Genomic DNA, 27,222 nt, shown 5'->3' on the forward strand with positions numbered 1-27,222 from the left:
GTTTGGGTGGGTGGGGGATGCTCTGTGGACAGCACTCTGTCTTCATTGGCAGACAGTAGGCCTATGAAGGCAGTTCAGCAGCAGCTGTAGCCCAGATGTGACACTGGCAGGCCACAAAGGAGGTGGCTGTATGAGAGCATCCTCCCATTTCCTTTCTTGAAGACAAATGGTTCAAGGGCTCACTGGAGGCTCTGAAGGCCGCAGCTGGATTAGGAGCCTCTGAGACAGGAGGTCAGCTCTTCCTGAAAACAATTCCTACTGCATGAGGTGGCTTCTTGGAGGATGAAATCAAAGGAGGAGCTTCTATCAATGGCCACATCTCCCCTCCATCTCCATTCCCCCTTCCCCATTTTCAGTGTAATTTTGTGTAGGTTCCAGGTTAAAAGGGCTCTCATCACGATGCTGAAACAGGGAGCCATCTAGGCCCACAATATAGTGTGGATTTTGTTTTGTTTGTTAGTCATGGGATTTAAACTCAGGGCTTAGGTATTGTTCCTGACCCCCTTCCCCCCTCCCTTTTTTTATTTTCAGGTCCTAAGGTTTGAACTCAGGGCCTGGGCTCTGTCCCTGAGCCTCTCTGTGCTCAAGACTAGCACTCTACCACTTGAGCCACAGCTCCACTTCCGGCTTTTTCTGAGTAGTATATTGGAGATAAGAATCTCAGAGACTTTCCTGCCTGGCTGCCTGGGCTGGCTTTGAAACCCTGATCCTTAGATCTTAGTGTCCTGAGTAGGTAGGATTATAGGCATGAGCCACCGGTACCTGGCTGTTCCTGACTTTTTTTACTCAAGGCTAGCATTCTACTACTTTGAGCCACCCCTCTACTTTTGAATTTTAGATGGTTAATTGGAGATAAAAGTCTTGTAGAGTATCCTGCCTGGGCTGGCTTTGAACTGCAATCCTCAATGCCTGGTGTCATAATATAGTTTTTTGCCTAGCATTTTGACACATTTTCTCTAGTCATGTAGTGACCAAATGCAGAGAGAGAGAGAGAGAGAGAGAGAGAGAGAGAGAGAGCGAAAGGAGAACACTTACACAGTGGGCCCATATGTGGTACACACAAGAGCATACACATATCTACCTAAGTACACACACACGTGTATGAACACACCACCTACCAGAAACAGCCATGAACTTTTTCTCCAACCCCTCAAGAGGGAAGGGAAGGAAGTCAGAGGTCATATATCATTCTCTCCAAACAGGCAGTGTCCTCTCTGCCCAGAGCAGGGTGGGGGTGGTCAGTAACCATAACTGACCTTGGGAAAGAGCCCCTCTGGCCCATATTTCACAGATACCCAGACAGAGCTGCTGTTAGGAGCGCTGTCTAATTTCCTCTCCTGACTGCTGGCCCAGATCCCCCCCAACAAAGAGGGGCATTGTGTCCTCTCCCCACCCCGGGCACCTGCTCTACATAGATCTGTTGGAGGATATATGGAAGGGATTTGGGGGGATGAAGACAAAGAATCCTCTACCACAGCCCCTAGAAGACCCACAAATTCCTGAGTTGAAAGAACCAGGCCCTGGCATATGGGGGTTGCGCAGCTTCAGAACCTTGGCCACCCCCAGGGTCCCCAACAGCACCCTCTCAATCCCCCTCCCCTGCCCAGGCTGTGACAATAGCTACTTCTCAGGCCTGTCCTCCTCACCTCCTTCCAGAAACAGCACAACCTTTAGTACCTACCCTCTGCCTCCAATCTTCTGGATGGACAATTATCCACAAAGTAGGCACATGCAGGGTCCCTTTCTGTCCCCCGAGGAAGATCTTTTGGTAAGCAAAGTGAGCTTATCAAAGAGCCAGAGCCATGGAAGACAGAACGAAGGCACAGTGGGCAGGTGAGAGATGACAGGGCCGAGTGATCACTCTCAAGACTTCCTGGGAAATCACTACAGGCTGTGCTCTGGGACTGTGTTTGCTACTGAGACATCTCTGAAGAAGCTGGTCCTCAGCAGGTACCACTGGGCTGAGAGCTGGGAAATAGGCATGGTGGAGGATGTGGGTGGAGCTGAATGGCTGTAAGTTCATCAGAGGATAAGTTTAGGGGTCGCTGTGTGTGGCCATATTGTGGAAGTGAGTGGGGGGTCTGTTCTTGGCCATTTTATAGCAGAAGCTAGTCTGGACCTGAAAGGATCCTTCAGGACCCTCCCAGGGGACCAGGCAGAGGCAGGCACAGGAGAAACATTATCATAAGGTTTATTAGAGGGGTCATATCTCCCTGGAAGAGAGAGCACATGGCATCTGCTCCCATCCAAGTCAAGAGTCAGTCTGGGGAAAGTGCGGGTGAAAATGAGGTAAGATTGTTGAGCAGGTAGGTCTGGGCAGAGAGAGGGAGTGGCTAGCTGTGGGGCGGGAACTCCAGGGCAGGGAGGAGCTCAGGTCTGGGTGGAGCCTAGGACCAAAGGATAATACTAATAGGACCTAGTATCTTTAAAGCCTCCAACTTTACCACCATCCCTTACTCATGCTCAGCCTCTCAGTAGGTGCTTCTTGTGTGAACAGCTTGCTGCTCTGCAAACCTTTCGCCTTCGAGCATTTGTCATTTGTACTTATGGCACAGGAAAGCCATTAGTATGTTCTGATTTTGCAATTGGTCCAGGGAGAGCAGGAGAATAGCCAAGAGAGGCCTCCCTCTTCTTGCTTCTCATGGGGTTTCCGCCTCCCTTTGGAAAAACAGTGTCTGGGAACTGGAGGTGTAGCTCAGTGGTAGAGTGCTTGCCTAGTATACGCAAGACCCTGGGTTCAATACCTAGTGTCATTAGAAAAAATAAAATATTGGGTGTGTGTGTGCGCATGTGTATGTGGAAAAAAGACCTAGGCAGACAAACAGAAGATACAGGGAGCACGGGGTGCTGGGTGCTGGGTGTCTCACACCTGTCATCCAAGCTACTCAGGAGATCTGAGGATTGCAGTTTGAAGGCAGCTGGGGCGGAAAATCTTATCTCCAATAAACTACTCAGAAAAAGCTGCAAGTGGCACTGTGGTGTCAGTGGTAGAGCACTAGCCTTGAGCCAAAGAATCTCAGGGACAGTGCCAAGGCCCAGAGTTCAAGCCCCAGGACTGCAAAAAGAAAAAAAAGGAAAAAAAAAGAAAAAAGAAACATTTTTCTACAAATGTGTATCAATCACCATAACTTTTGCAGGCTAATAGCATAAGGAAACTGAAACTTGGCAACAGTGGTCTTTATAAAGATCATTCAGTCTGTGGCAGAACCCATGCTGGCCCCTAAGCATATCACTTTCCAAAAAATGGGGGAAGAAGAGGGAGGAGAAAACTGTTCATGCAGAGAACAAATATTACAGGAAAATAATCCAAGCCGGGTATTGTTACTCATCCTTGTAATCCTAGTTATTCAGGAGGCTGATATCTGAGGCTAGAGGTTAGAGGCCAGCCTGGGCAAAAAAGTCCATGAGACTCATCTCCAGTTAACCACCAAAACACTGGAAGTAGAGCTGTGGCTCAAGTGGTAGAGTACTAGCCATGTGCAAAAAAGCTAAAGGACAATGCCCAGACCACACATCAGCACACACACACACACACATGAAAGAAAGAAAGGCAGACAGACAGACAGAGAGAGAGAGGGAGAGAAGGGCGAAGGGCTGGGAAGGTGGATCAGTGGTAGAGTGCTTGCCTTGCATGCATGAGGCCCTGGGTTTGATTCCTCAGTACCACATAAGCAGAAAAAGCCGGAAGTGGCGCTGTGGCTCAAGTGGTAGAGCGCTAGCCTTGAGCTGAAGAGCTTGGGGACAGCGCCCAGGCCCAGAGTTCAGGCCCCACAACTGCACAAAAAAAAAAAAAGAAAGAAAGAAAGAAAGGATGGAAGGAAGGAAGAAAGGAAGAAAGAAAAGGAAAAAAAAATAATTCAAGACAGCTTGGTCTCCACAGAGAGCCGACAGCTCAGAAGCAGGCCTGCAGCCCTCTGGCCAGGTGCTCTGAGTGCTTGAGACAGGATTTGTGTTCCTGGAAAACTAGGTTTAAATCATCTTTAAAAACCACAAATAAAACAGTCCTTTCCAGCCTCTGGGGAAGCCTTCAGTATGATGGAAGGCTGTCTCATGTCTTCCTTTGTACCACAAGGAACTCTTTAGAGACTGGGGATTTGCCCTCCTGGCTTTTCTCAAAGCACAGTAAATCTGCTAGGATGGTGGAGGAAGCCAACCACCAGGCCTTGGCCAAGAAAGTCCAGATGCCACGATGGTCGCCCTTCTCAGACCCCGGCTGAGCCTGCTGCTTTCCCAGTCATGCTGGACATATGCCCAGCCATGGGCCCCAGCTCTGGGGACAGCCTGAAGTCTTGGGCCAGCAGCTCCAGTTAGGAAATTAATAAAGAGAAGCTCTTGCAGCCAGGCCCGTGGTGAGAGACGAGTTAGGTCATGTCTCTCTCTGTTCAATTGGATTTTACTCCCAGGCCTGATGTCACCTTCAAGCTATTAAGCATCATCCTGAATGGAAGCGTCTCAAGGCTCTTATCAGGCATGCCTTGAAGCCTGTTGCTGTCAGAGGTCAGAACCTAGAATCTATTTCTTTGCCAACAACAGGTCAAAGGGAAAAGGCTGGTCCAGGATTCAGACAGCAGGCATGGGGTAAATGAATGATTGGCAGAAAATCTTGGTTCCATGGCCAGAATTGTAGAAAGTTCTCCTGGACTAGAGAACAGGATGAGATATCAAGAGTTTGAGACTGGCCTAAGCCACATAGTAAGAGGAAGGAAGGAAGGAAGGAAGGAAGGAAGGAAGGAAGGAAGGAAGGAAGGAAGGAAGGAAGGAAGGAAGGAAAGAAGGAAGGAAGGAAGGAAGGAAAGAAGGAAGGAAGGAAGGAAGGGAGGGAGGGAGGGAGGGAGAGAGGGAGGGAGGGATGGATTATAAAAACCAAGATGTATCACTGAGTGGTTAAAGACTAAACAACTGTGCTATGAGCATCAGCCTTGGTTTAGTCCCAGGTCTTTTCTCATTCTGGAACTTGGGCTTATGGGTAGCCTTCATCTCAGCCTTGTGCAGAGGGAAAAGAACAATGGCAGACTCACAGGAGGACTGTGAAAGTGTCTACCTGGACAGAGAACATGCTAAGGCACGGAGGAAGAGTCTGCATGTGCATGTGGGTGGGCAGAAAAGGAATATTTGGGTCACATGAGGAAAACCAGAAGAGCTCCCAAACACTGGAGCTGAGTTTCTGTAGGAATGTTTGAGGGTGCCCATTTTGCTCGGTGGGCCTGAACCTTAGCCCCCTGAGCCTCCCCATCCTCTGACACCTTGATGATGATGGGTCTGCTATACTCTACCAGACCCAAGAATGTCACTTCTAGTCACTGCCCCTACCTGACCCTGGCTGCTTCTGTCTCCTCCTGGCCAGCTTTCCTGTTCTGGCTCCGTCCCTCCCCTCTTTCTAACCAGTTATATTTCACCTATTTTTGATACCTTGGTGAGACTATTTTCAATTAAAAAGGTGTAGAATATGAGTCATATTATATCACTTTTATTATTAGTGACATTTTCATCCCTGAAAAAAACCTCCAAACTTTGAATTAAACACTAGGGATGAGGCTGAGAGGTATAAATTAGTGGTAGAGTGCTTGCCTACCATGAATAGGGCCCTGTATTCTATCCCCAGCATGAGAAGGAAAGAAGAGAAGAGAGGAGGAGAAAAGAGGGGAGGGAGGGTAAGGAGAGAGGGATAAAGAATAAATAAATAGTAGGGATGTTTGGTTTATGTTCAAGATTTTTTTTTGTCGGTTGTGGGGCTTGAACTCTGGGCCTGGGCGCTGTCCCTCAGCTCTTCAGCCCAAGTCAAGCACTCTACCACTTGAGCCACAGTGCCACTTCCAGTTACAGCCAGGTGCCAGTGGCTCACACTTGTAATCCTAGCTATTCAGGAGGCTGAGATCTGAGGATAGCAGTTCAAAGCCAGCCTGGGCAGGAAAGTCCATGAGACTCTTATCTCTAATAAACCACTCAGAAAACTGGAAGTGGCACTGTGGCTCAAGTGGTAGAGTGCTAGCCTTGAGCTGAAGAGCTGAGGGACAGTGCCCAGGTCTAGAGTTCAGGCCCCATCACCAATAAAAGAAATAAAAAAAGAAATCTACTGGCTTTTTCTGCTTATGTGGTGCTGAGGAATCAAAACCAGGGCTTCATGCATGCAAGGCAAGCACTCTACCACTGAGCTACCTTCCAAGCCCCACAAAAAAAGATTTCTTTACTAACTTTAATTGTATTAGAGAACTGATTTTTGTTTTTACTGTGTGTGTGTGTGACTTGTGCTCTCCCTTAGCTTTTTAACTCAAGGCCAGTGCTCTACCATTTGAACCATAGCTCTACTTCTGGCTTTTTACTGTCTTATTGGAGATTATCACAGATTTGTCTGCCTGGGCTGGCTTTGTATTGTGATCCTTAGATCTCAGCCTCCTGAGAAGCAAGGAGCACAGGTGTGACCTACCAGCGCCCAGATTTTTTTTTCTGCCATTAATTATTACATTATATCCATCTTTGGAAGAACCTAAAGGAGGAAAGTTTGGTTTCCACCATTTATTTCCTTTTCCCCTATTGCATCTAGACTCTATCTGGGTAATCATCACATGAGGATGAGAAGACCAGATGGAATTGTACTTCTGCATTCTGCAAACAAAAGGGTCTGGGAGCTTTGCTTTTTAAAAAAAATTTTTTTAATTGACTTTATTTCTTTAAGAGTTTTCTTACAAAGTGAATTTACCTCGCATAGTTATCTTGATGTAATCTTAAGGAAATATATGAAGTGTTTTAGAAAAAAAATCTATACACACTAACCAGCCATCCCATTTGGCAATTATTTTGCATGGCTTTTGTCCTTTCAGAGAGTGGGGAAGTGGAGACTTTTTACACACTTTACAATTAAATCTAAGTGCAAGCAATCCAAACTCTTGCTGACCTCCCTCTGCAACACGGGCTGGGATTGGGAGATTAAGCACTGAGCCCAGAGGCCAGGCAGCGGTCTCTTTTAAGGCTTCAGTTTTCCCAGACTATTTGGCCACCAGTCCTAGAAGAGGCTGAGATCTGAGCAGCACACACATATGTGCCCACAGCTTCATTTCTGGAGCACACAGGAGGGACAAGGATACATCCACTGGAGGAAAAAGGACAGCTTTCCTGTCCCTAGGACATCACAGGACACAGAAGTTGGTGAACCTTCCTCACCAGGATTCCACAGCTCTAAGTTCTTACCCAACAGCCTCCAAATTCTCTCTCCATCCCTGGACAAGGGACCGGTTTCTTGCCATTGACTCCTTGGTGTGAGTCCCTGGAGCGATTTTTCAAACTGGAAATAGTGGATTGGAAAGAAAGAGCTTCCCCATTTGCTGGAACTTCTGCTCAACAGTCCCAGCGGGGCCCTCCACAGAGCTGAAGCAGCTGGTGCAGATCTGACTTTGTCTTGAGCCATTCAGTCAAGTCAGTAGGAACCTACCCATATGGGGGGACATGGGGTCGCACACCAGGCTATGGTTCATGTTTTCTCCCAGCCAGTGCTCATAAACTTGTCTCTGCAATACCTAACACATTTGGAGACAGGGACGGGTTTCCGGTGTGCAGCCTGAGTTGTGCTGTCTTTAACTCTCTGGATGCTGGTTTCTCTGGAAGTTTTCTGATCCAGAATGGTCCTTAAGTCATGGATGCAGCCTTCAGAGAGGAAGAGCAGGGAAGTGGGCCTATGTGTGTGGGTGTCTCCTTCAGTTCCTTTCTTTTGGAGGGTTCACTTTTATGAGTTACTGGCTGGTTTCCCAGGTTTTTTTCCCCCCACCCTAGGCCCCAGGCCAGGTGGTGTCAGCCCTGGAGATGGCCTGGCTGGAGGAGGAAGAAGATGCCAGGACTGATGTAGGTGGTGGTCAGAGACCTTGAGAAGCAGCCTCCCCAGAACTGTTTCCAGATGCATCCATTCCAGTAGCTATTTGACCCTGGGGAAGGGCAGCTAAGATGGAGCCATGCCAGCAAGCACTTTCTGGAACAGGTGAGGCCTTCAGGCACGCTGGGCAGCTTCATCTCCAAGAGTTAATGCAATATATATGAGATGGATGAGAGAGGAGAGGGTAGAGAGAGTTGGGGAGGGGGCTCAGTCTTTAGTTTTTGGTGTTGATCCCCCCCCAACCAGGGAGAATTTTACTCTGAACTTGGAGAGGCCGCAGAATCCCCATCTTCAGGGTCCTGACCATGAGGGGAGACAGGCTGACCCCCCTTCACACGCTTCCACTTCATCCTTCGGTTCTGGAACCATACTTTGACCTGAAGAAGGAAGAAAGGAGCTCAATCTAGGCAGGGGTCAACTCCAAGGAGCTCAGGAATTGAGAAGGAAGGAGTAAAACTGATCTGTCCAGAAGTCTTGCCTTGTGTCTACTGATGAAGGCTGGGACACATGTGGGAACAGGCTGTAAGTCACCCCCACCCCTACCCTGTCTTCATTACCCAAGGGTCTAATAGTAGAGAGCCACCAGCCTCATCCTTAGGCACATTTCTAAAGCACTCTTCAGTTTGGTCAGCCCTGGCCAATCTGTTTACTCACCCAAGTTTCAATATTGCACGTGGGTCAGGACTCTGTCCCCTTTTATAGACCCAAGGTCATAGGGCTAGGAAATGTCAGAGGAAGGATTTAAGTTTTTCTTCTTCGTGTGTGTGTGTGTGTGTGTGTGTGTGTGTGTGTGTGTGTGTGTATGCTGGTACTGGGGCTTGAACTCAGGGATTTGTTACTCTCATTTGGCTTTGAGTCTCTCAAGGCCCATGTTCTACCATATGAAGCACACTTCCACTTTTAAATCTATCTTCTGATTCAAAATCCAAGCTGGCTGCCAGTGGCTCACACCTGTAATTCTAATTACTCAGGAGGCTGAGCTCTGAGGATCATGGTCCAAAGCCAGCCAGGACAAGGAAGTCTGTGACACTCTTGTCTTCGATTAACCAACTAAAAATTGGAAGCGGAGCTGTGGCTCAAGTGGTAGAGAACCAACATGGAGCAAAAAAGTCAAGAGACAGTGCTTAAGAGCCAGTACTATCACAAAGAAAAAAAATGCCAGGACACAGCTACACAGCCACTTCACCTGGAAACCTGGTTAGAATGCAGATTTTCAGTTCTGCTCATTGCTACTGTAAGGTTGTTCCCTGGATCTCAAGAATTCATGTTTTAAACAGGTACCTAGGTGGATTCAGTGTCCACTCAAGCTTAGGGACTAACCAGACCCAATGCTCCAAGTTCAGTTTCATGCAGGAGTCACTTGGGGAGATCTTTGAAAAATCTGAAAGTCCTGAAACCATCCCAGACCAATGATAACAGTCCCCTGGGATGGAACCCAGACATCATGGAAATCTCCCCAGAGAATCCTCAGGTACCTCCACAGGTGGGAAGCATTGGATGGGCAGAGAAAGAAGGAAATGAAGGTCTAGGGAAGGATGCTTAAGAAGGGTGGGGAGAAGCAGGGAAGAGGCCGATGGATGGGCCGCACCTGCCGCTCAGAGAGGTCGAGGTTTACAGCAATCTCATATCTGCGCAGCCGGGTGAGGTAGTTGTGGTGAGCGAACTCGGCCTCCAGTTCCCTCAGCTGCTCCTTGGTGAAGGCTGTCCTCTCCTTGCGAGCCTTGCTGCTGCCCTCCTGCTTCCCTCGAATCTCCTGGGTGTCTGGGGGTTGGGGGAGAAGGGAGAGGACCCCCAAATATAAGAGGTTAAGCCCAAGTGGCTCAGTTCCTTTCTTTTTATCCTCAAATAACCATGCAGCCTTTCCCAGCCTCTCATTGTTAAAGAAGGTAGAGAAAAAATTACTGTGTCTCTTGCGTTTCTTCACCGTGTCTGACACTTGGAGAGGTTTGGGTGCTCTCAACCTCAGATACTTCCCTTCCCCCCCCCCCCCCAACAACATTTTCATCCCCAAAGCACATGGAACTGGCTGATTGAAGACTGCTGCCCAGCCTACCTCCTAGCATGACTTTAGTAGCTTGCAGCCTATGGGTTCTCTGCACCAAGACAAATTGTCAAAGAGAGGCCCATGGCCCAGTATCTCCAGCTTCACTGCTTAGAAATGCAAACCTCAACCAGGCCAGTGACTCACACCTGTAATCCTAGCTACTTAGGAGGCTAAAATCTGAGGATCACAATTTGAAGCCAGATCAGGCAGCAAAGTCTATGAGACTCTTATCACCAATTAACCACCAGAAGAGCAGGAAAGGGTTCAGCTTAAGTGGAATAGTAATAGCCTTGAACATAAAAAGCTAAGGGAACTGTGAGTGCCCAGGATTTGAGTTCAAGCCCCAGTATGGGCACAAAAAGATGGAAAAGAAGTATGCATTCCAGGGTGTCCTCCCAGACCACTTAATTCAAAACTGGGGTAAGGACAGAGTTGGAGTTCAGTAGGATTTTTTTTGGCAGTCCTGGGACTTGAACTCAAGGTCTTGGCACTGTCCCTGAGCTGCTTTTACTCAAGGCTGGCACTCTACCACTTAAACTACAACACCACTTTTGGCCTTTTCTGTTTATGTGGTACTGAGGATTCAAACCCAGGGCTTCATCCATGCAAGGCAAGCAATCTACCACTAAATTACATACCTAACCCTCGGTAGGATATTTTAACAACCATTCCCCATAACTTCTACACAGTCCAGTTTATCCACTGCTGTCCTAAGACCCCACTGACTACTCAAAGGTTCCTATGGGATGCAGGCTGGCAAGAAGCTGGTCAGGACCAGCAGTCTGGGTAGCTGCTCACAGCTGCCAATCTAGGCCTGGCTCTGAATCTACAGGCTTCATCTGTACCCAGGGCCAAGTCTCTGGCTCACCCACAAGGAAGCTCCTATTAGACACAGCTCAGCCATTACTGCTCTCAGGGCAGGGATCATGCTCTGTGCCAGGCACTCTACCAAGCAAGCACCTGACATGTATTTGCCACCATTTCAATCACCAAATCTATAGACTAGAAAACAGGACAGAGTTGTCTGTGTTCATCTAGCCAGTGGGTGGTGGAAGCAGGAATCAAACCCAGGCAGTTCAATACAAACTGTGAAGTCCTGTATGGAATGAAGGGCCTGGAATTCCACAAGCAAGTGGTTGTACTTGCGCGCGCGCGTGTGTGTGTGTGTGTGTGTGTTTGTGTGCGCGCGCGCACGTGTATTGGGGCTTTACCTCAGGGCCTCTCCCTCTCCATTGACGTTTTTGCTCAAGGATGGTACTTTACCCCTTGAGCCACCTCCACTTCTGGCTTTTTGGTGGTTAATTGGAGGTAGGGGGGAGTGACCCTCTATTAGAGGCTGGGTCTCAGCACACCTGGAGGGCGGGCGGCAGGATGTGGCCCGGGTATGCCCAAGGCAGGAGAGCGGCCCACACTCTCAATTTGGCTGTGCAGCCAAAATTGCCGAGGGGACTGGGGACCCCACACTAACCCCGCGACTCATCCCCTTGGAACTCTGCGCCTGGCCGGTTCCCTACCCAGCACTTCCGTCTCCTGGTGTCCATCCAACCCCTTTGTACTTGGGTTTCTCCGGGCCCACCCCCGCGCCGAGCCCCCAGGACTCGGAGAGGGGCCAGAGTGGGTGCAGGGCATGGGGGGGGGGCTCACCGCCTCTGCCTGGGGGTTGGGGCTGGAAGTAAGGGCACAGCTGGCGTCCGGGGTACCCCAGGGGGCAGAGCCGAGGTCTCAGAGTAAGGATTCCGGCAGCCTGGCAGAGTAGGGGCATCCAGGCCCCCCAGCCTGGTGCCTGCGCTGGGCTCAAGGGTCAGGGGAGGGGCGAGGTGCGGCCCCAGTGTGGGCCGCCTGCTCCGTGGCCTCTGGCTCCGGCTGGAGAAAGCAGAGAGGCCCAAGGCCCCTCCGGAAGCCGGAGCGTGGGTTGAAGGGGAAGGACACACAGCCCAAGGCCTGGGCTAGGGGGGCGGTGTCCCCCAGGAGTCCCCCAGGCTCCACAGCTGCCAGCGCCACACCCTGCTCCTGGCTTTAGGCCCAGGGGGGTCACGCAGCTCAGCGGATAGACTGACTTCCCGGAGCAGAGCATGCCCGGAGGGGGTGGGGGTGCAGAGTGAGGCCAGGACCCCTCTCCATACACCCACACACCTACTCAGCTCTGGGACGCTGTGGGGTGTCTGGTTCTACTGCCTCCTCCCATCTCAGGCTCAAAGGTTGCCAGTTACACTTCAGCCCAGATATGGGGGAGTTGGTAGAACACTTCAAGGAGCTTTAAATCCTGACTCTCCTAGCTGGAGATTTTGTGAAGGTTACTTAACTTCTCTCTCTCTCTCTGTCTCTCTGGGCTTTGGATCTTCTCACAAGAAGTTACAGAAAAGGAAGAACCAACTTTCCAGAATCCTAGCCACTCTGGAGGCTGAAATCTGAGGATCATGGTTCAAAGCCAATCAGGGCATGAAAGTTCTGAGATTCTTATTTCCATTAACCAACAAAAAAGCTAGAAGTGGATCTGTGGATCAATGGCAGAGCACTAGCAAAAAATTCTGCCTAGGCCCTGAGTTCAAGCCCCACAACCAACACAGAAAGAAAGAAAGAAGGAAAGAAAGAAAGAAAGAAAGAAAGAAAGAAAGAAAGAAAGAAAGAAAGAAAGAAAGAAAGGAAGGAAGGAAGGAAGGAAGGAAGGAAGGGAGGGAGGAAGGAAGGAAGGGAGGGAGGAAGGAAGGAAGGAAGGGAGGAAGGAAGGAAGAAAGAAAGAGAGGGAGGAAGGAGAGAGGGAGAAAGAAGGAGAGAGGGGGAGGGAGAGAAGGGAGGGATAGAGGGGGGAGGGAGAGGGAGAGACAGAAGGGAAGGGAGAGGGAGAGAGAAAGGGGAGGAAGGGACAGAGGGAGAGAGAGAAGGAGGGAAGGAGCTGCCCACCCAGGCCCTGCCCCATCCTCAGATGAAGCAGGGTAATGCTGGCAATGGTGGTTTCCAGGTAAGCATTCACACCATGAGACAAAGTATTTCAGAAGTAGCTGTGAGGCTTGGCAGACCTTTGTGAAGTTAGCAGACAGACTTATCCAAGCTTCAGGGAAGTCCAGACGAACCTAGGGGAATGTGCCTCTTTGGAGGCCAGTATCCCTGTTCCCAACTCCACACCATCATTTTGCATGAATTTCCTAAGAACAGATGGAAAGCTATGTGACTAGTATTCAAATAGCACTTTTGCAGTTCACTGTGGCTGTCTTTTCCCCAAAGAGAAACTTCTTTTGGGCTTCCATATCTACTACAGCAACACACAGCAGAGAAGCTGGAAGGGACTTAGAAATGATCTAATGTCCTCTTTTCATTTATAGAGAAGATAAGGGATTTACTTGGGGACACACAGCAACTTCCTGGCAGGAACAGGCCAAATTTCCTTGATAGGAAACTACTTCCTACTACTTCCTCTTTATTTTGCTGGTACTGGGGCTTGAACTCAGAGCCTAGATGTTAATCTTTAACTTTTATTTTTTCACTCAAAACTAGCACTCTACCACTTGAGCTACAGCTCCATTTCTGGCTTTTTGATGGTTAATTGGAGATAAGAGTCTCATGGACTTTCCTTCCCTGGGCTGGCTTTAAACTGTCATCCTCAGATCTCAGCCTCCTGAGTAACTAGGATAACAGGCATGAGTCACCAGCGCCTGGCTCTACTATGTTTTCTTATAATATTTTTCTTTGGCAGGGCTGGTGATGGAGGCCAGAACTTTGTATGTGCTTAGCCAACACTGTGCCTCTGAGCAGGGCTGTGATGCCAGCCCTTATCCTCTTAGTTGCTCTCTGAAGTAGGTAAGGTACACACTAGCCCATTGAACAGAAGAGGAAATTAAGGTCCAGAGACAAAAGGGCTTGCCTAAGGCCCTTAGGGTCAGCATAAGGCTGTCACTGCCCAGAAGAGGTGATGAATGTAGGAGCAATATCCACTCTAGGCACAGTGTCTGGACCCAGGTCTGTCTTGCTTGGACTCTCCAGGGAGGGACAAGGAAGAGAGAATCTTCAGGCTGTGACATCAGTAGGTAAGACTTTGGGCAAACCCTCTGAAAACAGTGTAGGCAGTTTTCAGGGCTGTCTGTCACAATGCAGAGACTTTGGTGTGCTCATTAGCTCTGCTACTAGAGGGCTCCATGCTCATCAAAGTAGATAAGATTTGAATGAAACCAGTCCAATACTAGATGGAATTTTACATCCGGGACCACCGTGGGTAGGTGCTTAGGTTTGCCTTCACTTTCTTACCCGTCCTTGCTCAGCCCAATGTCCAGGCCCTTTGTTTCCACCACAGGTACCTGAATAGACATGCACAAGGCTCTCAGTCTCTAAAAGCAGCTGTGGGGATGAGACATTCAAGTTTTGTTTTCTGGGGGGAAAAAGATTCTTCTGGAATGGGAATACCCGGAGCTAGGGTAGTCTTCACCTGAGAGTCCCAGGTGTGTGGGAGCAATGAGGATGTGCAGTGAGGAGAGGGAGGAGGAGGGAGGGACTGGGCAATGAGCAGAGGAGTATGGAAGAGCCATTGTGCTGCACGCTGGGAGTGGTAGGGAGAGGGACTGGTGGTAACGAGAGTATTAAGATGTTGTTTGTTTGTTTAAAATGTGCTGGTACTGGGGTTTGAACTCAGGGCGTAGGCACTGTACCTTAGCTTTTTTGCCCAAGGCAGGTGCTCTTCCACTTAAGCCACAGCTCCACTTCTAGATTTTTTTTTTCTGTCAGCAGTGGAACTTTGAACTCAGGACTTGAGCTCTAAGCTATTTTCGTCCAAAACTAACACTCTAGCACTTTGAGCCACAGCACTATTTCCAGTTTTCTGGTGGTTAATTGGCAATAAGAGTCTCACAGACTTTTCTGTCCAGGCTGGCTTTGAACTGCAATCCTCAGCTCTCAGCCTCCAGAGTAGCTAATATAACAGGTGTGAACCACAGTGCCTGACATATGATTTTGTAAGTAGAAAACTCTATAAAGATTCCACATAAGCCGGGCGCTGGTGGCTCACGCCTGTAATCCTAGCTACTCAGGAGGCTGAGATCTGAGGATCGCAGTTCAAAGCCAGCCCGGGCAGGAGAGACCGTGAGACTCCTATCTCCAATAAACCACCAGAAAACCGGAAGTGGCGCTGTAGCTCAAGTGGTAGAGTGCTCGCCTTGAGCTGAAGAGCTGAGGGACAGCGCTCAGGCCCAGAGTTCAAGCCCCACGACCGACAAAAAAAAAAAAAAAAAAGATTCCACATAGACAGGTGTGGCTCAAGTGGTAGAGTACCAGTGGAGCAAGCAATCTGAGCAAGAGTTCAAATCCAATACTAGCAAAGACCACAACAAACAAAAATAAGATAATAACAAGTGTTGACCAACATGTAGAAACACTGAAACATTCATGCATTATTGGTGGTAATATAAAACAGTGGAAAATGGAAAATGAGTGAATGTTCTTCAAAAAAAAAAAAATTAGAGCCCGGTGCTGGTGGCTCATGCCTGTAATCCTAGCTACTCAGGAGACTGAGATGTAAGGATTGTGGTTCAAAGCCAGCCAGGCAGGAAAATCCATGAGACTCTTATGTCCAATTAACCACTCAAAAACTGGAAGTGGAGATGTGGCTCAAAGTGGTAGAGCACTAACCTTGAGCAAAAGAGCTCAGGGACAGCGCCCAGGCCCTGAGTTCAAGCTCCACAAGGGACAAAAAAAATTGAATTATCAATTCTGATTTTTAAAATGGAAAATACAAGCTCAAAGGGATAGTTGCATACCTATGTTCATTGCAGCATTATTCACAACTGTGAAGAGTCACACCACCTAACTATACATCAGCAGATGATGGCTAAAGAAAGATAGGATGCATACACAGAGGAAAATTACTCAGCTTTGAAATCATATCATGCTACAAACATGGTCTCATGAAACTTGAGGACCTGATGCTATAAGTAGACTATTCCAATCACACAAAGACAACTCTACAGGACCCCTGTTAAACCAGATATCTGAGACAGTTAAACCTTTAGAAAGTAGCATGGTAGTTGCCAGGGGCCACAGAGGAAAAGAAAAAAGGTCACTTGTTAAATGGATATAGAATTTTACTTTTTTTATGTGTAGGCTGGTCCTGGGGCTTTAACTTAGGGCAGAGCTACTGTCCCTGAGCTTTTTTGTTTAAGGAGAGTTCTAGTACTTGAACCACAGCCCTGCTTTTTTGGTGCTTTCCTACTTGAGCCACAGTACCACTTCTGGCTTTTTTTTGAGTAGTTTGTTGGAGATAAGGGTCTCATGGTCTTTCCTGCCTAGACTGGCTTTGAACCACAATCCTCAGATCTCAGCCTCCTGAATAGCTAGGATTACAGGCATGAGCCACCAGCATCCAGCTGAAACAGGTTTAAAAATTTATTGGACAACATATCTATATTTGCCATGAATGTTCAATATCTCTTAAATATAATTAAGATGATAAACTTTATGTCATGCAATTTGACTACAAGGAGGAAACTAGTATGGACCAGATATGGTGGTGCATTAAGAAGCTGACTTAGGAGGATTGAAAGTTCTAAACAAGCTTCAGCTACATAGTGATGAGTTCCAGGCTATACACGATGAGACTGTCGGGGGGGGGTGGGGGGGGAGAGATTTCCAGTTTAAGATGTTTTATGGTAAGAAATCTCAGAATTCCTTTACAAAGTTCTAAGCTACATTTAGGAAACCAGTACAGGTTCAGGAAGATACTGTAACTTGAAGCTTTTTCATTATAGCTTCTACTGACAGTATCCTCTGTAAATTATAAACCATGATTTGAACTCTTGCCAGGAGCTGGGGGCTCACATCTGTAATCCTAGCTACTCAGGAGGCTGAGATCTGAGGATTGTGGTTCAAAGCCAACCCAGGCAGTAAAGTCTGTGAGACTCTTATCTCCAGCTAACCACCAGAAAATCGGAAGTGGCGCTGTGGCTCAAGTGGTTAAGCACTCATCTTGAGCTTAAGAGCTCAGGGACAGCACCCAGCCCAGAGTTCAACCCCCACAAATGACAAAAAGAGAGGATTTGAACTCTTGATCTGATGCTTTTGCTCATTGGCTGATGCTCTACTACCTGAGCCATGCCTCCAACCTCTTTTTTGCCAGTCTTGGGGCTTGAACTCAGTGCCTGGGCACTGTCCCTGAGATTTTTTTGCTCAAGGCTAGCACTCTACTACTTGAGACACAGCACCACTTCTGCCTTTTTCTGTTTATGTGGTACTGAGGAATTTAGGGCTTCATGCATGCTAGGCAAGCACTCTACCACTGAGCCACATTCCCAGCCTGCCTCCAACCTCTTAAGGATTGATTGGCTCAGAATGGGTGTCTTGTTAGGCTTACATTAAAATATAAAGGTCGGGCTAGAGATTTGGCTTAGTGATAGAGTGCTTGCCTAGCCTGCATGAGGCCCTGGGTTCGATTCCACATTAACAAAAAATAAATAAAATTAATAAAATAGAATAAAACACATAGGACTTCATCAAGTAGGAGAGTTGGGGGAGAGGCCAGGTTAAAGCCGGGGAGGAGGGAAAAAGATGTAGGTTTGGCTGGCAAGTGGAGGTGGAGGATGGGAGGCCTATTAGCTAGAAAGAGAGAGCAGGTAGAGAAGGGCCTGGTTAATAGGTGGTTTTAAACCCCTGGTGGATTTGAATGTTTGTATATAGTTGGGCACAGGCAGGTGTAGAGGCCAACACTGGAGCAAGGGAAGGCTGGAGAAGCACACTGGCTGGGGAGGGTGGGATGAGTGAGGCAGATTCAGACCTGGGAGGGCAGAGCGCATGCTGGGCACAGCAGGGCAGAGGTATTTCACAGGTGGCCACGCAGCAGGGCCTCACCTGCAGTCAGTGGGGCTGATCTCATACAACCTTCCCTTGAACCCGATCAGGAAATCACTGGGAAATCCCACATTCCCATAAACTCAAGACAACCACAGTAGAAGGGACAGTGTGGGGGCAAACCACAGGGGCCTCACACAGCTGTCCCTGCCAGCAGGGGTCTTTAGCACCCACAGGGCTGGTAGGGGGTGAGGGAGTCTGGTAAGATAACATGGCTGTGGTCTTCCTAGTCATTTTTGTGGTGAGAAGCTGCAGGGTATGGGAAGACAGGTCCTGCTTTTTTGATCATTTACTGCAGCAAGACACTGGACATGAAAGGGAGATTTGGCAGGGATGGCTGGGGGAAGAAGAGGTGCAGAGGATATTTCTTCTGTAAACCCTTCCAGTTAGGTGCTGGAGCCAGCCAGGATGGATAGTATTTGCCAGGTCCAGCACTCTGTCCACCTCTCCAGCTAACTACTGATCATGACCATTGAATTTTAGGACAAACTGATGATAAGAAATCCCTATTTCTTCTGTCCCAGATCTAGAAATTTCTGAGACCAGTGTATTAGATATAGTCCTTCTGTCTCCAACCTTACAAGAATGTTAGTCACACTCTATGTTCTGCACACTGGCTTAAGAAATAGAGGCCAAAAAGCATTTCTAGCTGCTATTAGTTGAATTCTTATTAGGGGACAGCTGTAGAATCACTCATACCTGTATTCTTAGCTATTCAGGAGGCTGAGATCTGAGGAAGATTACAGTTTGAATCCAGCCTAGCGAGGAAAGTCTGTGAGACTTTTATCTCCAATCAACCATCAAAGAGCCATATAAATAGAACAGTGACTCAAGTGGTAGAGAACCAATTTTGATCAAAAAAGCTAAGTGACAGCACCAATGCCCTGAATTCAAGCCTAGGACCTGTGTGTGTATGTGTGTGTGTGTGTGTGTGTGTGTGTGTGTGTGTGTGTACAGTAACACAAAATTACTGTATTTAACCTTAACAGAGACATATAGAAAAGTCTAGTGTCATATCCCATTTCACAGCTGTTGGCTGCAGGATGTTAAGAACTTTTCTGGAGGTCATATAGCCAAAACTTGCTCTGCTGATACTGTAATCTGGCAACAAACATTATAGGTAAGCCACTTGTGGCTCACACTGGTTAACTCTCCACAGCTAGCTCAGCCAGAACTAGGGCCAGGCACATGAGATGCTCAAACAGACCATAAATATGCAGGTACCCTAAGTCCCAATGATCTAGCTAAATATTTTCATGCAGTACTTTTAAAAATCCAAATTAACAGGCTGGAGACGTAGCTCAGTGGCAGAGCACTTGCTAAGCATGCTTCCGTGCTCTTAGGTTTCCATAACACCCCATTCCCCCAACAAAAATCCATGATAAAATATCAAATTTTTAGATTGAGAGAGGATCCAAGCAATGACTAGGATTGGTGGAGTAGTTTGGAGGCATCTTGTGGGCTTGTCTCTTCAGAGCAGAATTCCAGAGTCTGGAGTTAGTAATGAGCCTCACGCATGGCTTTCTGTCTTCTGCAGGCCCTTACAGAGCTGGCCTTCCTGCCTCCCCCTTCCCCCTAAGTAAAATCCCAAAAGAAGACCCTAATACCTGTACAATAAAGATTCCAGCAAGTGCTGGTGGCTTACACCTGTACTCCTAGCTATTCAGGCAGCTGAGATCTTAAGATTGTGATTCAAAGCCAACCTAGGCAGAAAAGTTCATGAGACATCTCCAGTTAACTAGCAAAAAGCCAGAAGTAGAGCTTTGGTTCAAGGGTGGAGCACTAGCCTTGAGCAGAAAAGCTCAAGGATAGCACCCAGGCCCTGGTTTTAAGCCCCAGTGTCCTAGCATATGCATGCATGTATTCTCTTATTCTCTCTCCCTCTCCCTCTCCCTCTCCCTCTCCCTCTCCCTCTCCCTCTCCCTCTCCCTCCCTCCCTCCCTCCCTCCCTCTCTCTCTCTCTCTCTCTCTCTCTCTCTCTCTCTCTCTCTCTCTCTCTCTCTCTCTCTCTCTTCTCTCTCTCTCTCTCTCCCTCCTGTGCTAAGAGAAAAGTGCTTTGGAAAGCCAAGCACAAGCTGCTGTCATTTGCTAGCCGACACCCTCTTCCCTGGCCTGGTGAACCTCAGAAGGCCCTTTCTAAGTTTAGCTTGAAGGGCATCACCCAGGGTGCTGTCAGTAGTGCAGGAGGGAGGTGGAACAGGAGGCTGAGACATGGAGTTTTCTGGGCAAGGCAGGGCCAGGGGACCAGACAAAAGGTGAACTGACAATGAGAAGCTGAGATCATAACAAACCAAGCCTCCCATACTCCCCATGCAGTCCCACACTTCCAACCTGGCCTGGCCCTCACTGACTCTCCCAAGATGCCTCTGAGTGGGGTCAGAAGCAGCACTGTATTCCCTGAGGCTTTGGCATGGGGTGCTGTCCCCTAGGTCGGGGCATGGCTCAGCACTGCAGGGTGATAACTCATCCCTTGTCTTCCTCAAGCCCCAGCCCTACATCTCTCCTTTGCTTCCCCCCTCCCCCCAGCCCCGTCAATCAACCTCATGCCAGCTCTATATCTACTCCTCTGCCTCTGGGCTCATGTACTATAGAGTCCACCTAGAGTCCCAGCCTCGGTTCTAAGCCCCCATAAGCCTTGGGCCTTGGCGGTGGCTGTGGGTAACCATTTGGAATTGACCAGTTGATGGTGGGGAGATGCTTGACCCAGAGGTAGCTCAGCCCTGGCCAGGCCTTACCCCGTTACCACGTGCTCTCCAAATCTATATCTTCTCTCTGTGACACATTCTTCTCAGGACCCAGGAATGCTGGGGACACCCACAACCCTCATCATCAGAGAATTCTAGAACCCCTGGAGGAAGGAAGCTTGTTTCCTGCAACCAGGTAGGTTAGGCAAGCTACCTTCTCATCCATCTGATACTCAGAGAACTCCTAGGCTCAGAGAGTACAAGCAACTTCCCCAGGGTCTCACAGTACCCATATAGTACATTGCTTCACCACCTACCTGAGCTTTCCTTCTTCCGCCCAGATGATTTCTTCTCTGTTTCACTGCCTGTACTCGCAAGCACCCCGAAGTCCTCACCTGGTCCTCCTGTGGCATCTACCAGGCCTGGGCTGCTGGCCCCCATCTCCCTGGAGTTCCCAGCCAGGCCCAGATTGAGCCTTTGCCGGGCCTCAGAGACAGGGAAGTGCCAGTCAGGGGGTTGTGGAAAAGCGGGGTGCTGTTCAGTAAAGATACGCTCCTCCCGGGGCAGGCTGTGGGGGGTGGCCGCCAGACAGGAAGCTGAGAAGTCAGGGTATGCTGCGGTGGCTGTCGCTAGAAAGTCTGATTTCTGGTGGAAGGACAGTGGAGCTGGCGGGTAATGGGGCAGCCCTGAGGCCCCACCACCTTCCACGTGGGGGTTCCGAAGGCAGCCCCAGATGGGGACTGGCGGGTGGGAACTCTGCAGGCAACTGCTAGGTGCAGGATCCATCTGTACCAATGCCCCACCTCAGTCCTCTCAAACGACTCACTTGTTACAGTCAAATGATTTAAATGCAATAAAATAAAATAAAATAGGAGAGAAAAATCGTCGACAGAAACTTCACCCCAAGAATCAAAACAAAACCAAAAAAATCCAAACTGAAGTGTCACCTTCAAACACACATACACACGTGTCCAGCTACACACAGAGCTGTGCTAGGCTTCGCTACTGGCTTCCTGCTCCCCTCCAATACTCCAGCCTGACTTATTGGGGTCCCTTGATTGTGTATTTGTCGCTGATGGCACTGAGCATTTTGACTGTGCCAAACCCCCGCACACCCAAGCGCTGTGAAGAGAGCTCTTCTGAGACCAGGAGCAAATGCCTGCAGAGGGGGCTGGCCCCGCACTGCCGGAGAGACACACTTTTAAATCCTGCGGTGGGAGAGAGTGACAGATTTCTGAAGTGAAATGTGAGAGAGGAAAGGGAGGGGTTAACCCGCGCACACAAGGTCCCCTCCAACCAAAACCCGAGCAGGCAACTATTAATCATCAGAAACCTTATATGCACATCTAATGAGATTTGCAGATGGAGACTTTTAAAGAAACATTGTCTGTAATTTTTTTTAACGGGGAGAGAGAGAGCAACACACACACACACACACACACACACACACACACCTCCTGTAACACTATAAAGTTATTTTTATTACACTGTTAACAAAATTCTCCAAGTCTTGGGGAAAAAAAAAAAACAACCACCAAAAAACCCTAAGCCAAATCCAAAATTCATCAAATGCCAAATTCCAAGGAATGAAGTGAGAGGATAAGAAAGAGAGACAAGCTTGATGACTGCATTGATTTAAGGGCCTTCCTACCGCTGCCTGTAAACTAGGCAAAGGAAGGTGGATTAAAGAAATCTGTTTTGCAAGTCTCAGAGGGCCACTAATGGTCTGTGGTACAAAGAAAGACACCCTTCAGAAAACCTTCCTTGTTTTTTTTCCCCGCTGCTGCCCAAAGTGACAGTCCTATTTTCTCAAATAACTTAAAAAAGAAGTCATCTGCTTTTCTCTTGTACTCCAACGACCATGCCAATTAGCCATGCCCTCCCCTCTACCACCTCCACACCATTTTTCTCTACAGTAAAAGCAAGGCTCTTAAGACAAAGTCCTTGAAGTTTCTCTGGGCCTCTTTTCTCCATTTCTCCTCCCCCCCACCTCCACCTCTCCACCTGCTTTCCTTTCTCAATCCCTGATGGCCAGGCCATCCTTGGAACCTGGTGTGTGGAGATCAGAATGGGGATGGGATCCCTTGCAGTTCTCCATGAATGGACTTCTCGTTAGTAGACCATCCCATGGGTGTTTCTGGAAGGTTCTTGTCACTGGTAGGCCAGCAGAAGTAGCATTTCAATTGGCCAATTAGTCTGCCTGCTGAAGGCTCCATGCAATTTCTCCTTGATGTTCCAAAGACGCAGGAGGCCACTGCTTCTCTGCCACCAAAGATTTCCAAGGCAGAGACAGGCAAGGAACTTCACATCAAGCATCCCTATTGGCTGGTCCCAAAGACATCAAGTCTCCAAGAAGACAGGGACCAGAAGATGGCAGGAAGCACTCTGTGGACAGAGCTAGAAGTAGAATGAGGAGACAGAGAAGCCATGACTCACCTTTAACCCAGAAACTCCACCTGGATGTGCACCCTAGGGTGCAGGAAATGCTGTAAAAAGAAAGAAAAGAACAAAGATGTGTGTGTAGGTGTGTACACTTAATCAGAAGACCCATCTTTTGGAACAAGTGGCCAGGGGGCTATAGAACAGTAGATAGGATAGGATAGGACCACACCCACAAACAAGGTCCCTCTCTGCTTCTTCAGGGCTGAGCAGCTCTTCTCTGAGCCTCATACCCCACCTCTTGCAGGTAAAGTACAAAATATGTGTACATTATGCAGGCAAGGAAACTGAGGCTCAGACCATTGACCCGACTGCTCAGAATCTCACAAGACATCTGAGTATCCATTTGTCCTAGATGGAGGAAAGGACATGGGACTGGGGGTTGGGGAGAAGACAGGTTCAAATTCTGAGTTGGTCCTTTCCAGCTGTGTGCCCTGAAATGCGACCTCCCTTTTCTAGGCCTCTGCTCTCCATCTGGGAGAATAGTCTTACCTAGGGAATCCCCACCAAAAGCCTCTGAAGCAAGTGTTCTGCTCATTAATCCCCTCTCCCAGAAGCCCAGCAGCACAGAGAAATTATGTAACCCAGCCCAGCTCACACAGCAGGCAGATACTGGAGTACTATCCTTGAAGTATCAGTTCCTGCTCTGCAGACACCTGGGAATTTTTAATTCATTTGTGCAAAGAGAGGGCAGATACATGGGATTCCTTTTAGGGGTTCCAAAGGGACAGGCAGGAGTGAGGAATCATTAAGGGGATTCCATAGACACCTCCTTGGGAAGTCTTGGGGTTCTCTGCTGTGGGGCCCTGGAAGGAGCCCATGGGAGCTGGGAAGGAGGTGTGGGCTGTCAGCCTCCCTAGGAAGAGTTTGGGAGCAGGGCGGGGGGGGGGGGGGGGGGGGAGGGGAGGGCTGGCCTGGTAAGATGTAACCAGATTCCTGCCTGGCTTACATCTGGTCCAGGGAGGCCCCCCCCTGGCCCTTTGCCCTGGGAAGGGGTGGGCGCTGGGTCATGGTGGGGTGGGTGGAAAGGTCAGGAGGGACTCGGGGCAGGGGGTATGTCAAGGGGAGGGGGCTTTGCACTGAGAACACAGGGCCTGGCATCCGGGAGCCCCAGCAGCTGCTGGTGTCTGTCAACCTCCTGGGGGTGCTGTGGAGTGGGGGTGGGGGGCTGCCACCTCTACATCTTCCTGACAGGTCCCTCTTCTGAGGCCAGGAAAAAACAACAATCCCTCCCCTCTCGGCTACCCATTTGTCAGATGAAGGCTGGCATCCTCACCTTTAACCTCTGCAATGTCAGCGTTGTCCTGTCAAGAGCCCTGGGCCCCTGATGGATGGCAATGGCTGTTTAAAGAGAGGCCTGTGACCACAGCCAGGGAGGGTGGTGGCGGGGTTCAGGAAGGGAGGACCCCTGGCTTCTGGTGTTTCTGGGGGTGGAAGAGGAAGAAGATGAATCAGGATGGCATCCCTGGGTATGTGTGTAGGGGTGGGGGGCAGGAGAGCCTTGGCTCAGCTATACCCGAACCTTTGGGATTTCCCACATTGTGTATGACAGCAGGTGTGTCCTGGGCATGGCAAGCCCACTTCTGTGCTTGGCTGTCCCACCCACCTGTATGCTTGTGCCATGCCTGGAAGCGGAGGGGGGAGGCGACCAAGGGCTGACCAAGCCTGGAAGATACAGGTTCAAGGCATAGCCTTGTCTTTCAAGGGCTGCATGGTCTCAGGCAAGTCACACTCCTTCTCTGGGCCTCAGTTTTTTTGCTGGTCCTGGCACTTGACCTCAGGGTCTGAGCACTGTCTCTGAAGTTCTTTTGCTAAAGGGCTAGCTCTCACGTTTGTCTTTTTGGTGGTTAATTGGAGATAAGAGTCTCACAAGACTTTCCTGTTCAGGTTGGTTTTGAACTGTGATCCTCAGAACTCAGCCTCCTGAGTAGCTAGGATTACAGGCTTGAGCCACCAGTGTCCAGAGGGGCCTCATATTTGTGTGTGTATTGGTACTTGGGCTTGAACTCAGGGCTTTATGCTCAGCTGGCACCTTACCACTTGAGCCACACCTCTACTTCTTTTGAGTGGTTAATTGGAACTAAGAGTCTCACCAACATTCCTGTTCAAACTGACTTCCAAAATCAATCCTCAGATTTCAGCCTCCTAATTAGCTAGGATTACAGGCATGAGCCACTAATGCCAAGCAATTGAAAACTTTTGATGCCAGCTGTTATTTGTCTGCTCAAAGAGTATTGGCAGATGACAGAAAACAATAAAATTCGGGATGGCCTCATGCAAGATTGAGTGCTTGGAGTCACATGACTTCAGTCCCTAAAATTTGCAAGTTCAAACTATTGGAAGATGGACAGCCTTGGGAACAGTATATGTAGTTCAAAGCATGCACACTTAGTGGTAGAGTGCTTGCCTAGCATGCATGAAACCCTGGGTTTGATCCCTCAGTACCACCTAAACAGAAAAAGCCAGAAGTGGTGCTGTGGCTCAAAATGGTAGTGTGTTAGCCTCAGGGACAGCATCCAGGCCCTGAGTTCAAGCCCCACAATCCAGAGAGAGAGAGAGAGAGAAGGGGAGAGAGGGAGAGAGAGAGAGAGGAGGCAGAGCAAGGTGCTGATGGTTCATACCTATAATCCTAGCTACTCAGGAGGCTGAGCTCTGAGGATCCCTGTTCCAAGCCAGTTTGAGCAGAAAAGTCCTTGAGACTTCTTTTTAAAAAAAAAAATTTTTTTTTTTTTTTGGGTCCGGTCATGGGGCCTGAACTCTGGGCCTGGGCGCTGTCCTTCAGCTCAAGGTTAACACTCTACCACTTGAGCCACAGCGCCACTTCCGGCTTTTTTCTTTTTGCTTATATGGTGTTGAAGAATCAAACCCAGGGCCTCATGCATGCAAGGCAAGCACTCTACCACTGATCCACCTTCCCAGCCCCTCCTTGAGACTTCTCTATCCAATTAACCAGCAAAAACCTAGAAGTGGAGCTCTACTATTCACATTCCTCTGTCACACCAGTGTTCTGAGTAGCCCAAAGGACACACAGACTCCCCATCATCCTCACTCTGCTCCATTAGAAGGAGGGTTTCTGGAAGTCCTGTTTAGCATCTGCTCTTTAGGCCCATTGGCCCATTTGATTATGTGGGTCTGGAGGGGAGGCCGGGAAACTGGTGACCCAATCAGGCTTCCCACTTCCTCTTTCCTACCACACCTGGTGGCTGTCCCTTAGCTTTTTTGCTCAAGGCTACCACTTTACCACTTGAGCCACAGCCACGTCCAGAGGTAAGTATCTCTTGGACTTTTCCTGCCCAGGCTGGCTTCAAACTGCCGTCCTCAGATCTCAGCCTCTTGAGTATCTAGGATTACAGGTGTGAGGCACCAGTGCCCCATTTCATGCTTGCATATTTTTATTTGATTTATTTTTTTGTTGGTTGTGAGGCTTGATCTCAGCACTGTCCCTGAACTTTTTGCTCAAGGATAGTGCTCTACTGGGCACTGGTGGCTCATACATGTAATACTAGCTACTCAGGAAGCTAAGATCTGAGGATCGCGGTTCAAAGCCAGCCTGGGAGTGCTAGCCTTGAGTTGAAGAGCTCAGGGACAGAGTCTAGGTCCAGAGTTCAAGCCCCACAACTAACCAAAAAAAAAAAAAAAAAAGCAAAACAAAACAAAGCTAGCCGAGGCAGGAAAGGCTGTGAGATTCTTATCTCCAATAAACCACTCAGAAAACCGGAAGTGGTGCTGAGGTTCAAGTGGTAGAGCACTAGCCTTGAGCTGAAGAGCTCAGGGACAGTGCTCAGGCCCAGAGTTCAAGCCCTAAGACTGACAAAAAAGAAAAAAGAAAAAGAAAAGAAAAGAAAGAAAGAGAGTGCTTTACCACTTTAAGCCATAGCTCTACTTCTGGTTTTCTGGTGATCAATTGGAGATAAAGTCTCATGGACTTTATGGCCTGGGCTGGCTTCAAACCATGATCGTCAGATCTCAGCTTCCTGAGTAGCTAGGATTACAGACGTGAGCCACCAGTGACCAGCTAGGCTTGGATTTTTGACTTAGGGCATTGTGCATGGACAGAAGGTTCTATAAGGAAACAGTAATGGGGGGCTTAGTTGTGTAGGTTGGCTTTTGGCTTTGGGGGGTTTCTAGTTTATGGGAGAACTCAGGATCTCCCAGGAAAGGTTCCTCTGAAGGTCTTGGGAGTGAGACTAGCAGAGAGAAGTGGGGGAGGGAGGGTGGCCCAGGGAGAAGGAGGAAGGACCCTGGTCCATGCCCTGGGCCCTGGCCCAGGGTTGGGCCAGAGATGGCTGAAGAAGGCCACTCACTCCCTTCTCAGGCCTCACCTTCTCCACCTTCTTCTTAGGCAGCAGAGCCATTATTTGGGGATTGCG

The 27,222-nt window shown here is 48.9% G+C and overlaps 1 protein-coding gene across 1 annotated transcript; it reads right to left on the reverse strand.

The window, feature by feature from the left end:
- Nucleotides 1–8,006: 8,006 nt before the first annotated feature.
- On the reverse strand, nucleotides 8,007–21,199 carry Meox1 (mesenchyme homeobox 1). Its single transcript, XM_070026799.1, has 3 exons — nucleotides 20,731–21,199; nucleotides 9,450–9,622; nucleotides 8,007–8,238 (listed from the first exon to the last, which is right to left on the reverse strand). The coding sequence occupies exons 1-3, from the start codon at nucleotides 21,197–21,199 to the stop codon at nucleotides 8,116–8,118; spliced, it is 765 nt and encodes a 254-aa protein (XP_069882900.1). The 3' UTR covers nucleotides 8,007–8,115.
- Nucleotides 21,200–27,222: the final 6,023 nt, after the last annotated feature.

The sequence above is a fragment of the Dipodomys merriami genome, unplaced genomic scaffold (assembly GCF_024711535.1).
Source record: "Dipodomys merriami isolate MVZ:Mamm:240054 unplaced genomic scaffold, mDipMer1.0.p SCAF_19, whole genome shotgun sequence".
Lineage (NCBI taxonomy): Eukaryota > Metazoa > Chordata > Mammalia > Rodentia > Heteromyidae > Dipodomys > Dipodomys merriami.

Coding starts and splice junctions, on each gene's coding strand:
- Meox1 (XM_070026799.1), bottom strand. CDS start 21,199: ATGGATCCTGCACCTAGCAGTTGCCTGCAGAGTTCCCACCCGCCAGTC. Junction 9,623..20,730: donor GCGGAAGAAGGAAAGCTCAG/GTAGGTGGTGAA, acceptor CCCAACCCCCAG/ACACCCAGGAGATTCGAGGG. Junction 8,239..9,449: donor TCGACCTCTCTGAGCGGCAG/GTGCGGCCCATC, acceptor TTCCTTCTTCAG/GTCAAAGTATGGTTCCAGAA.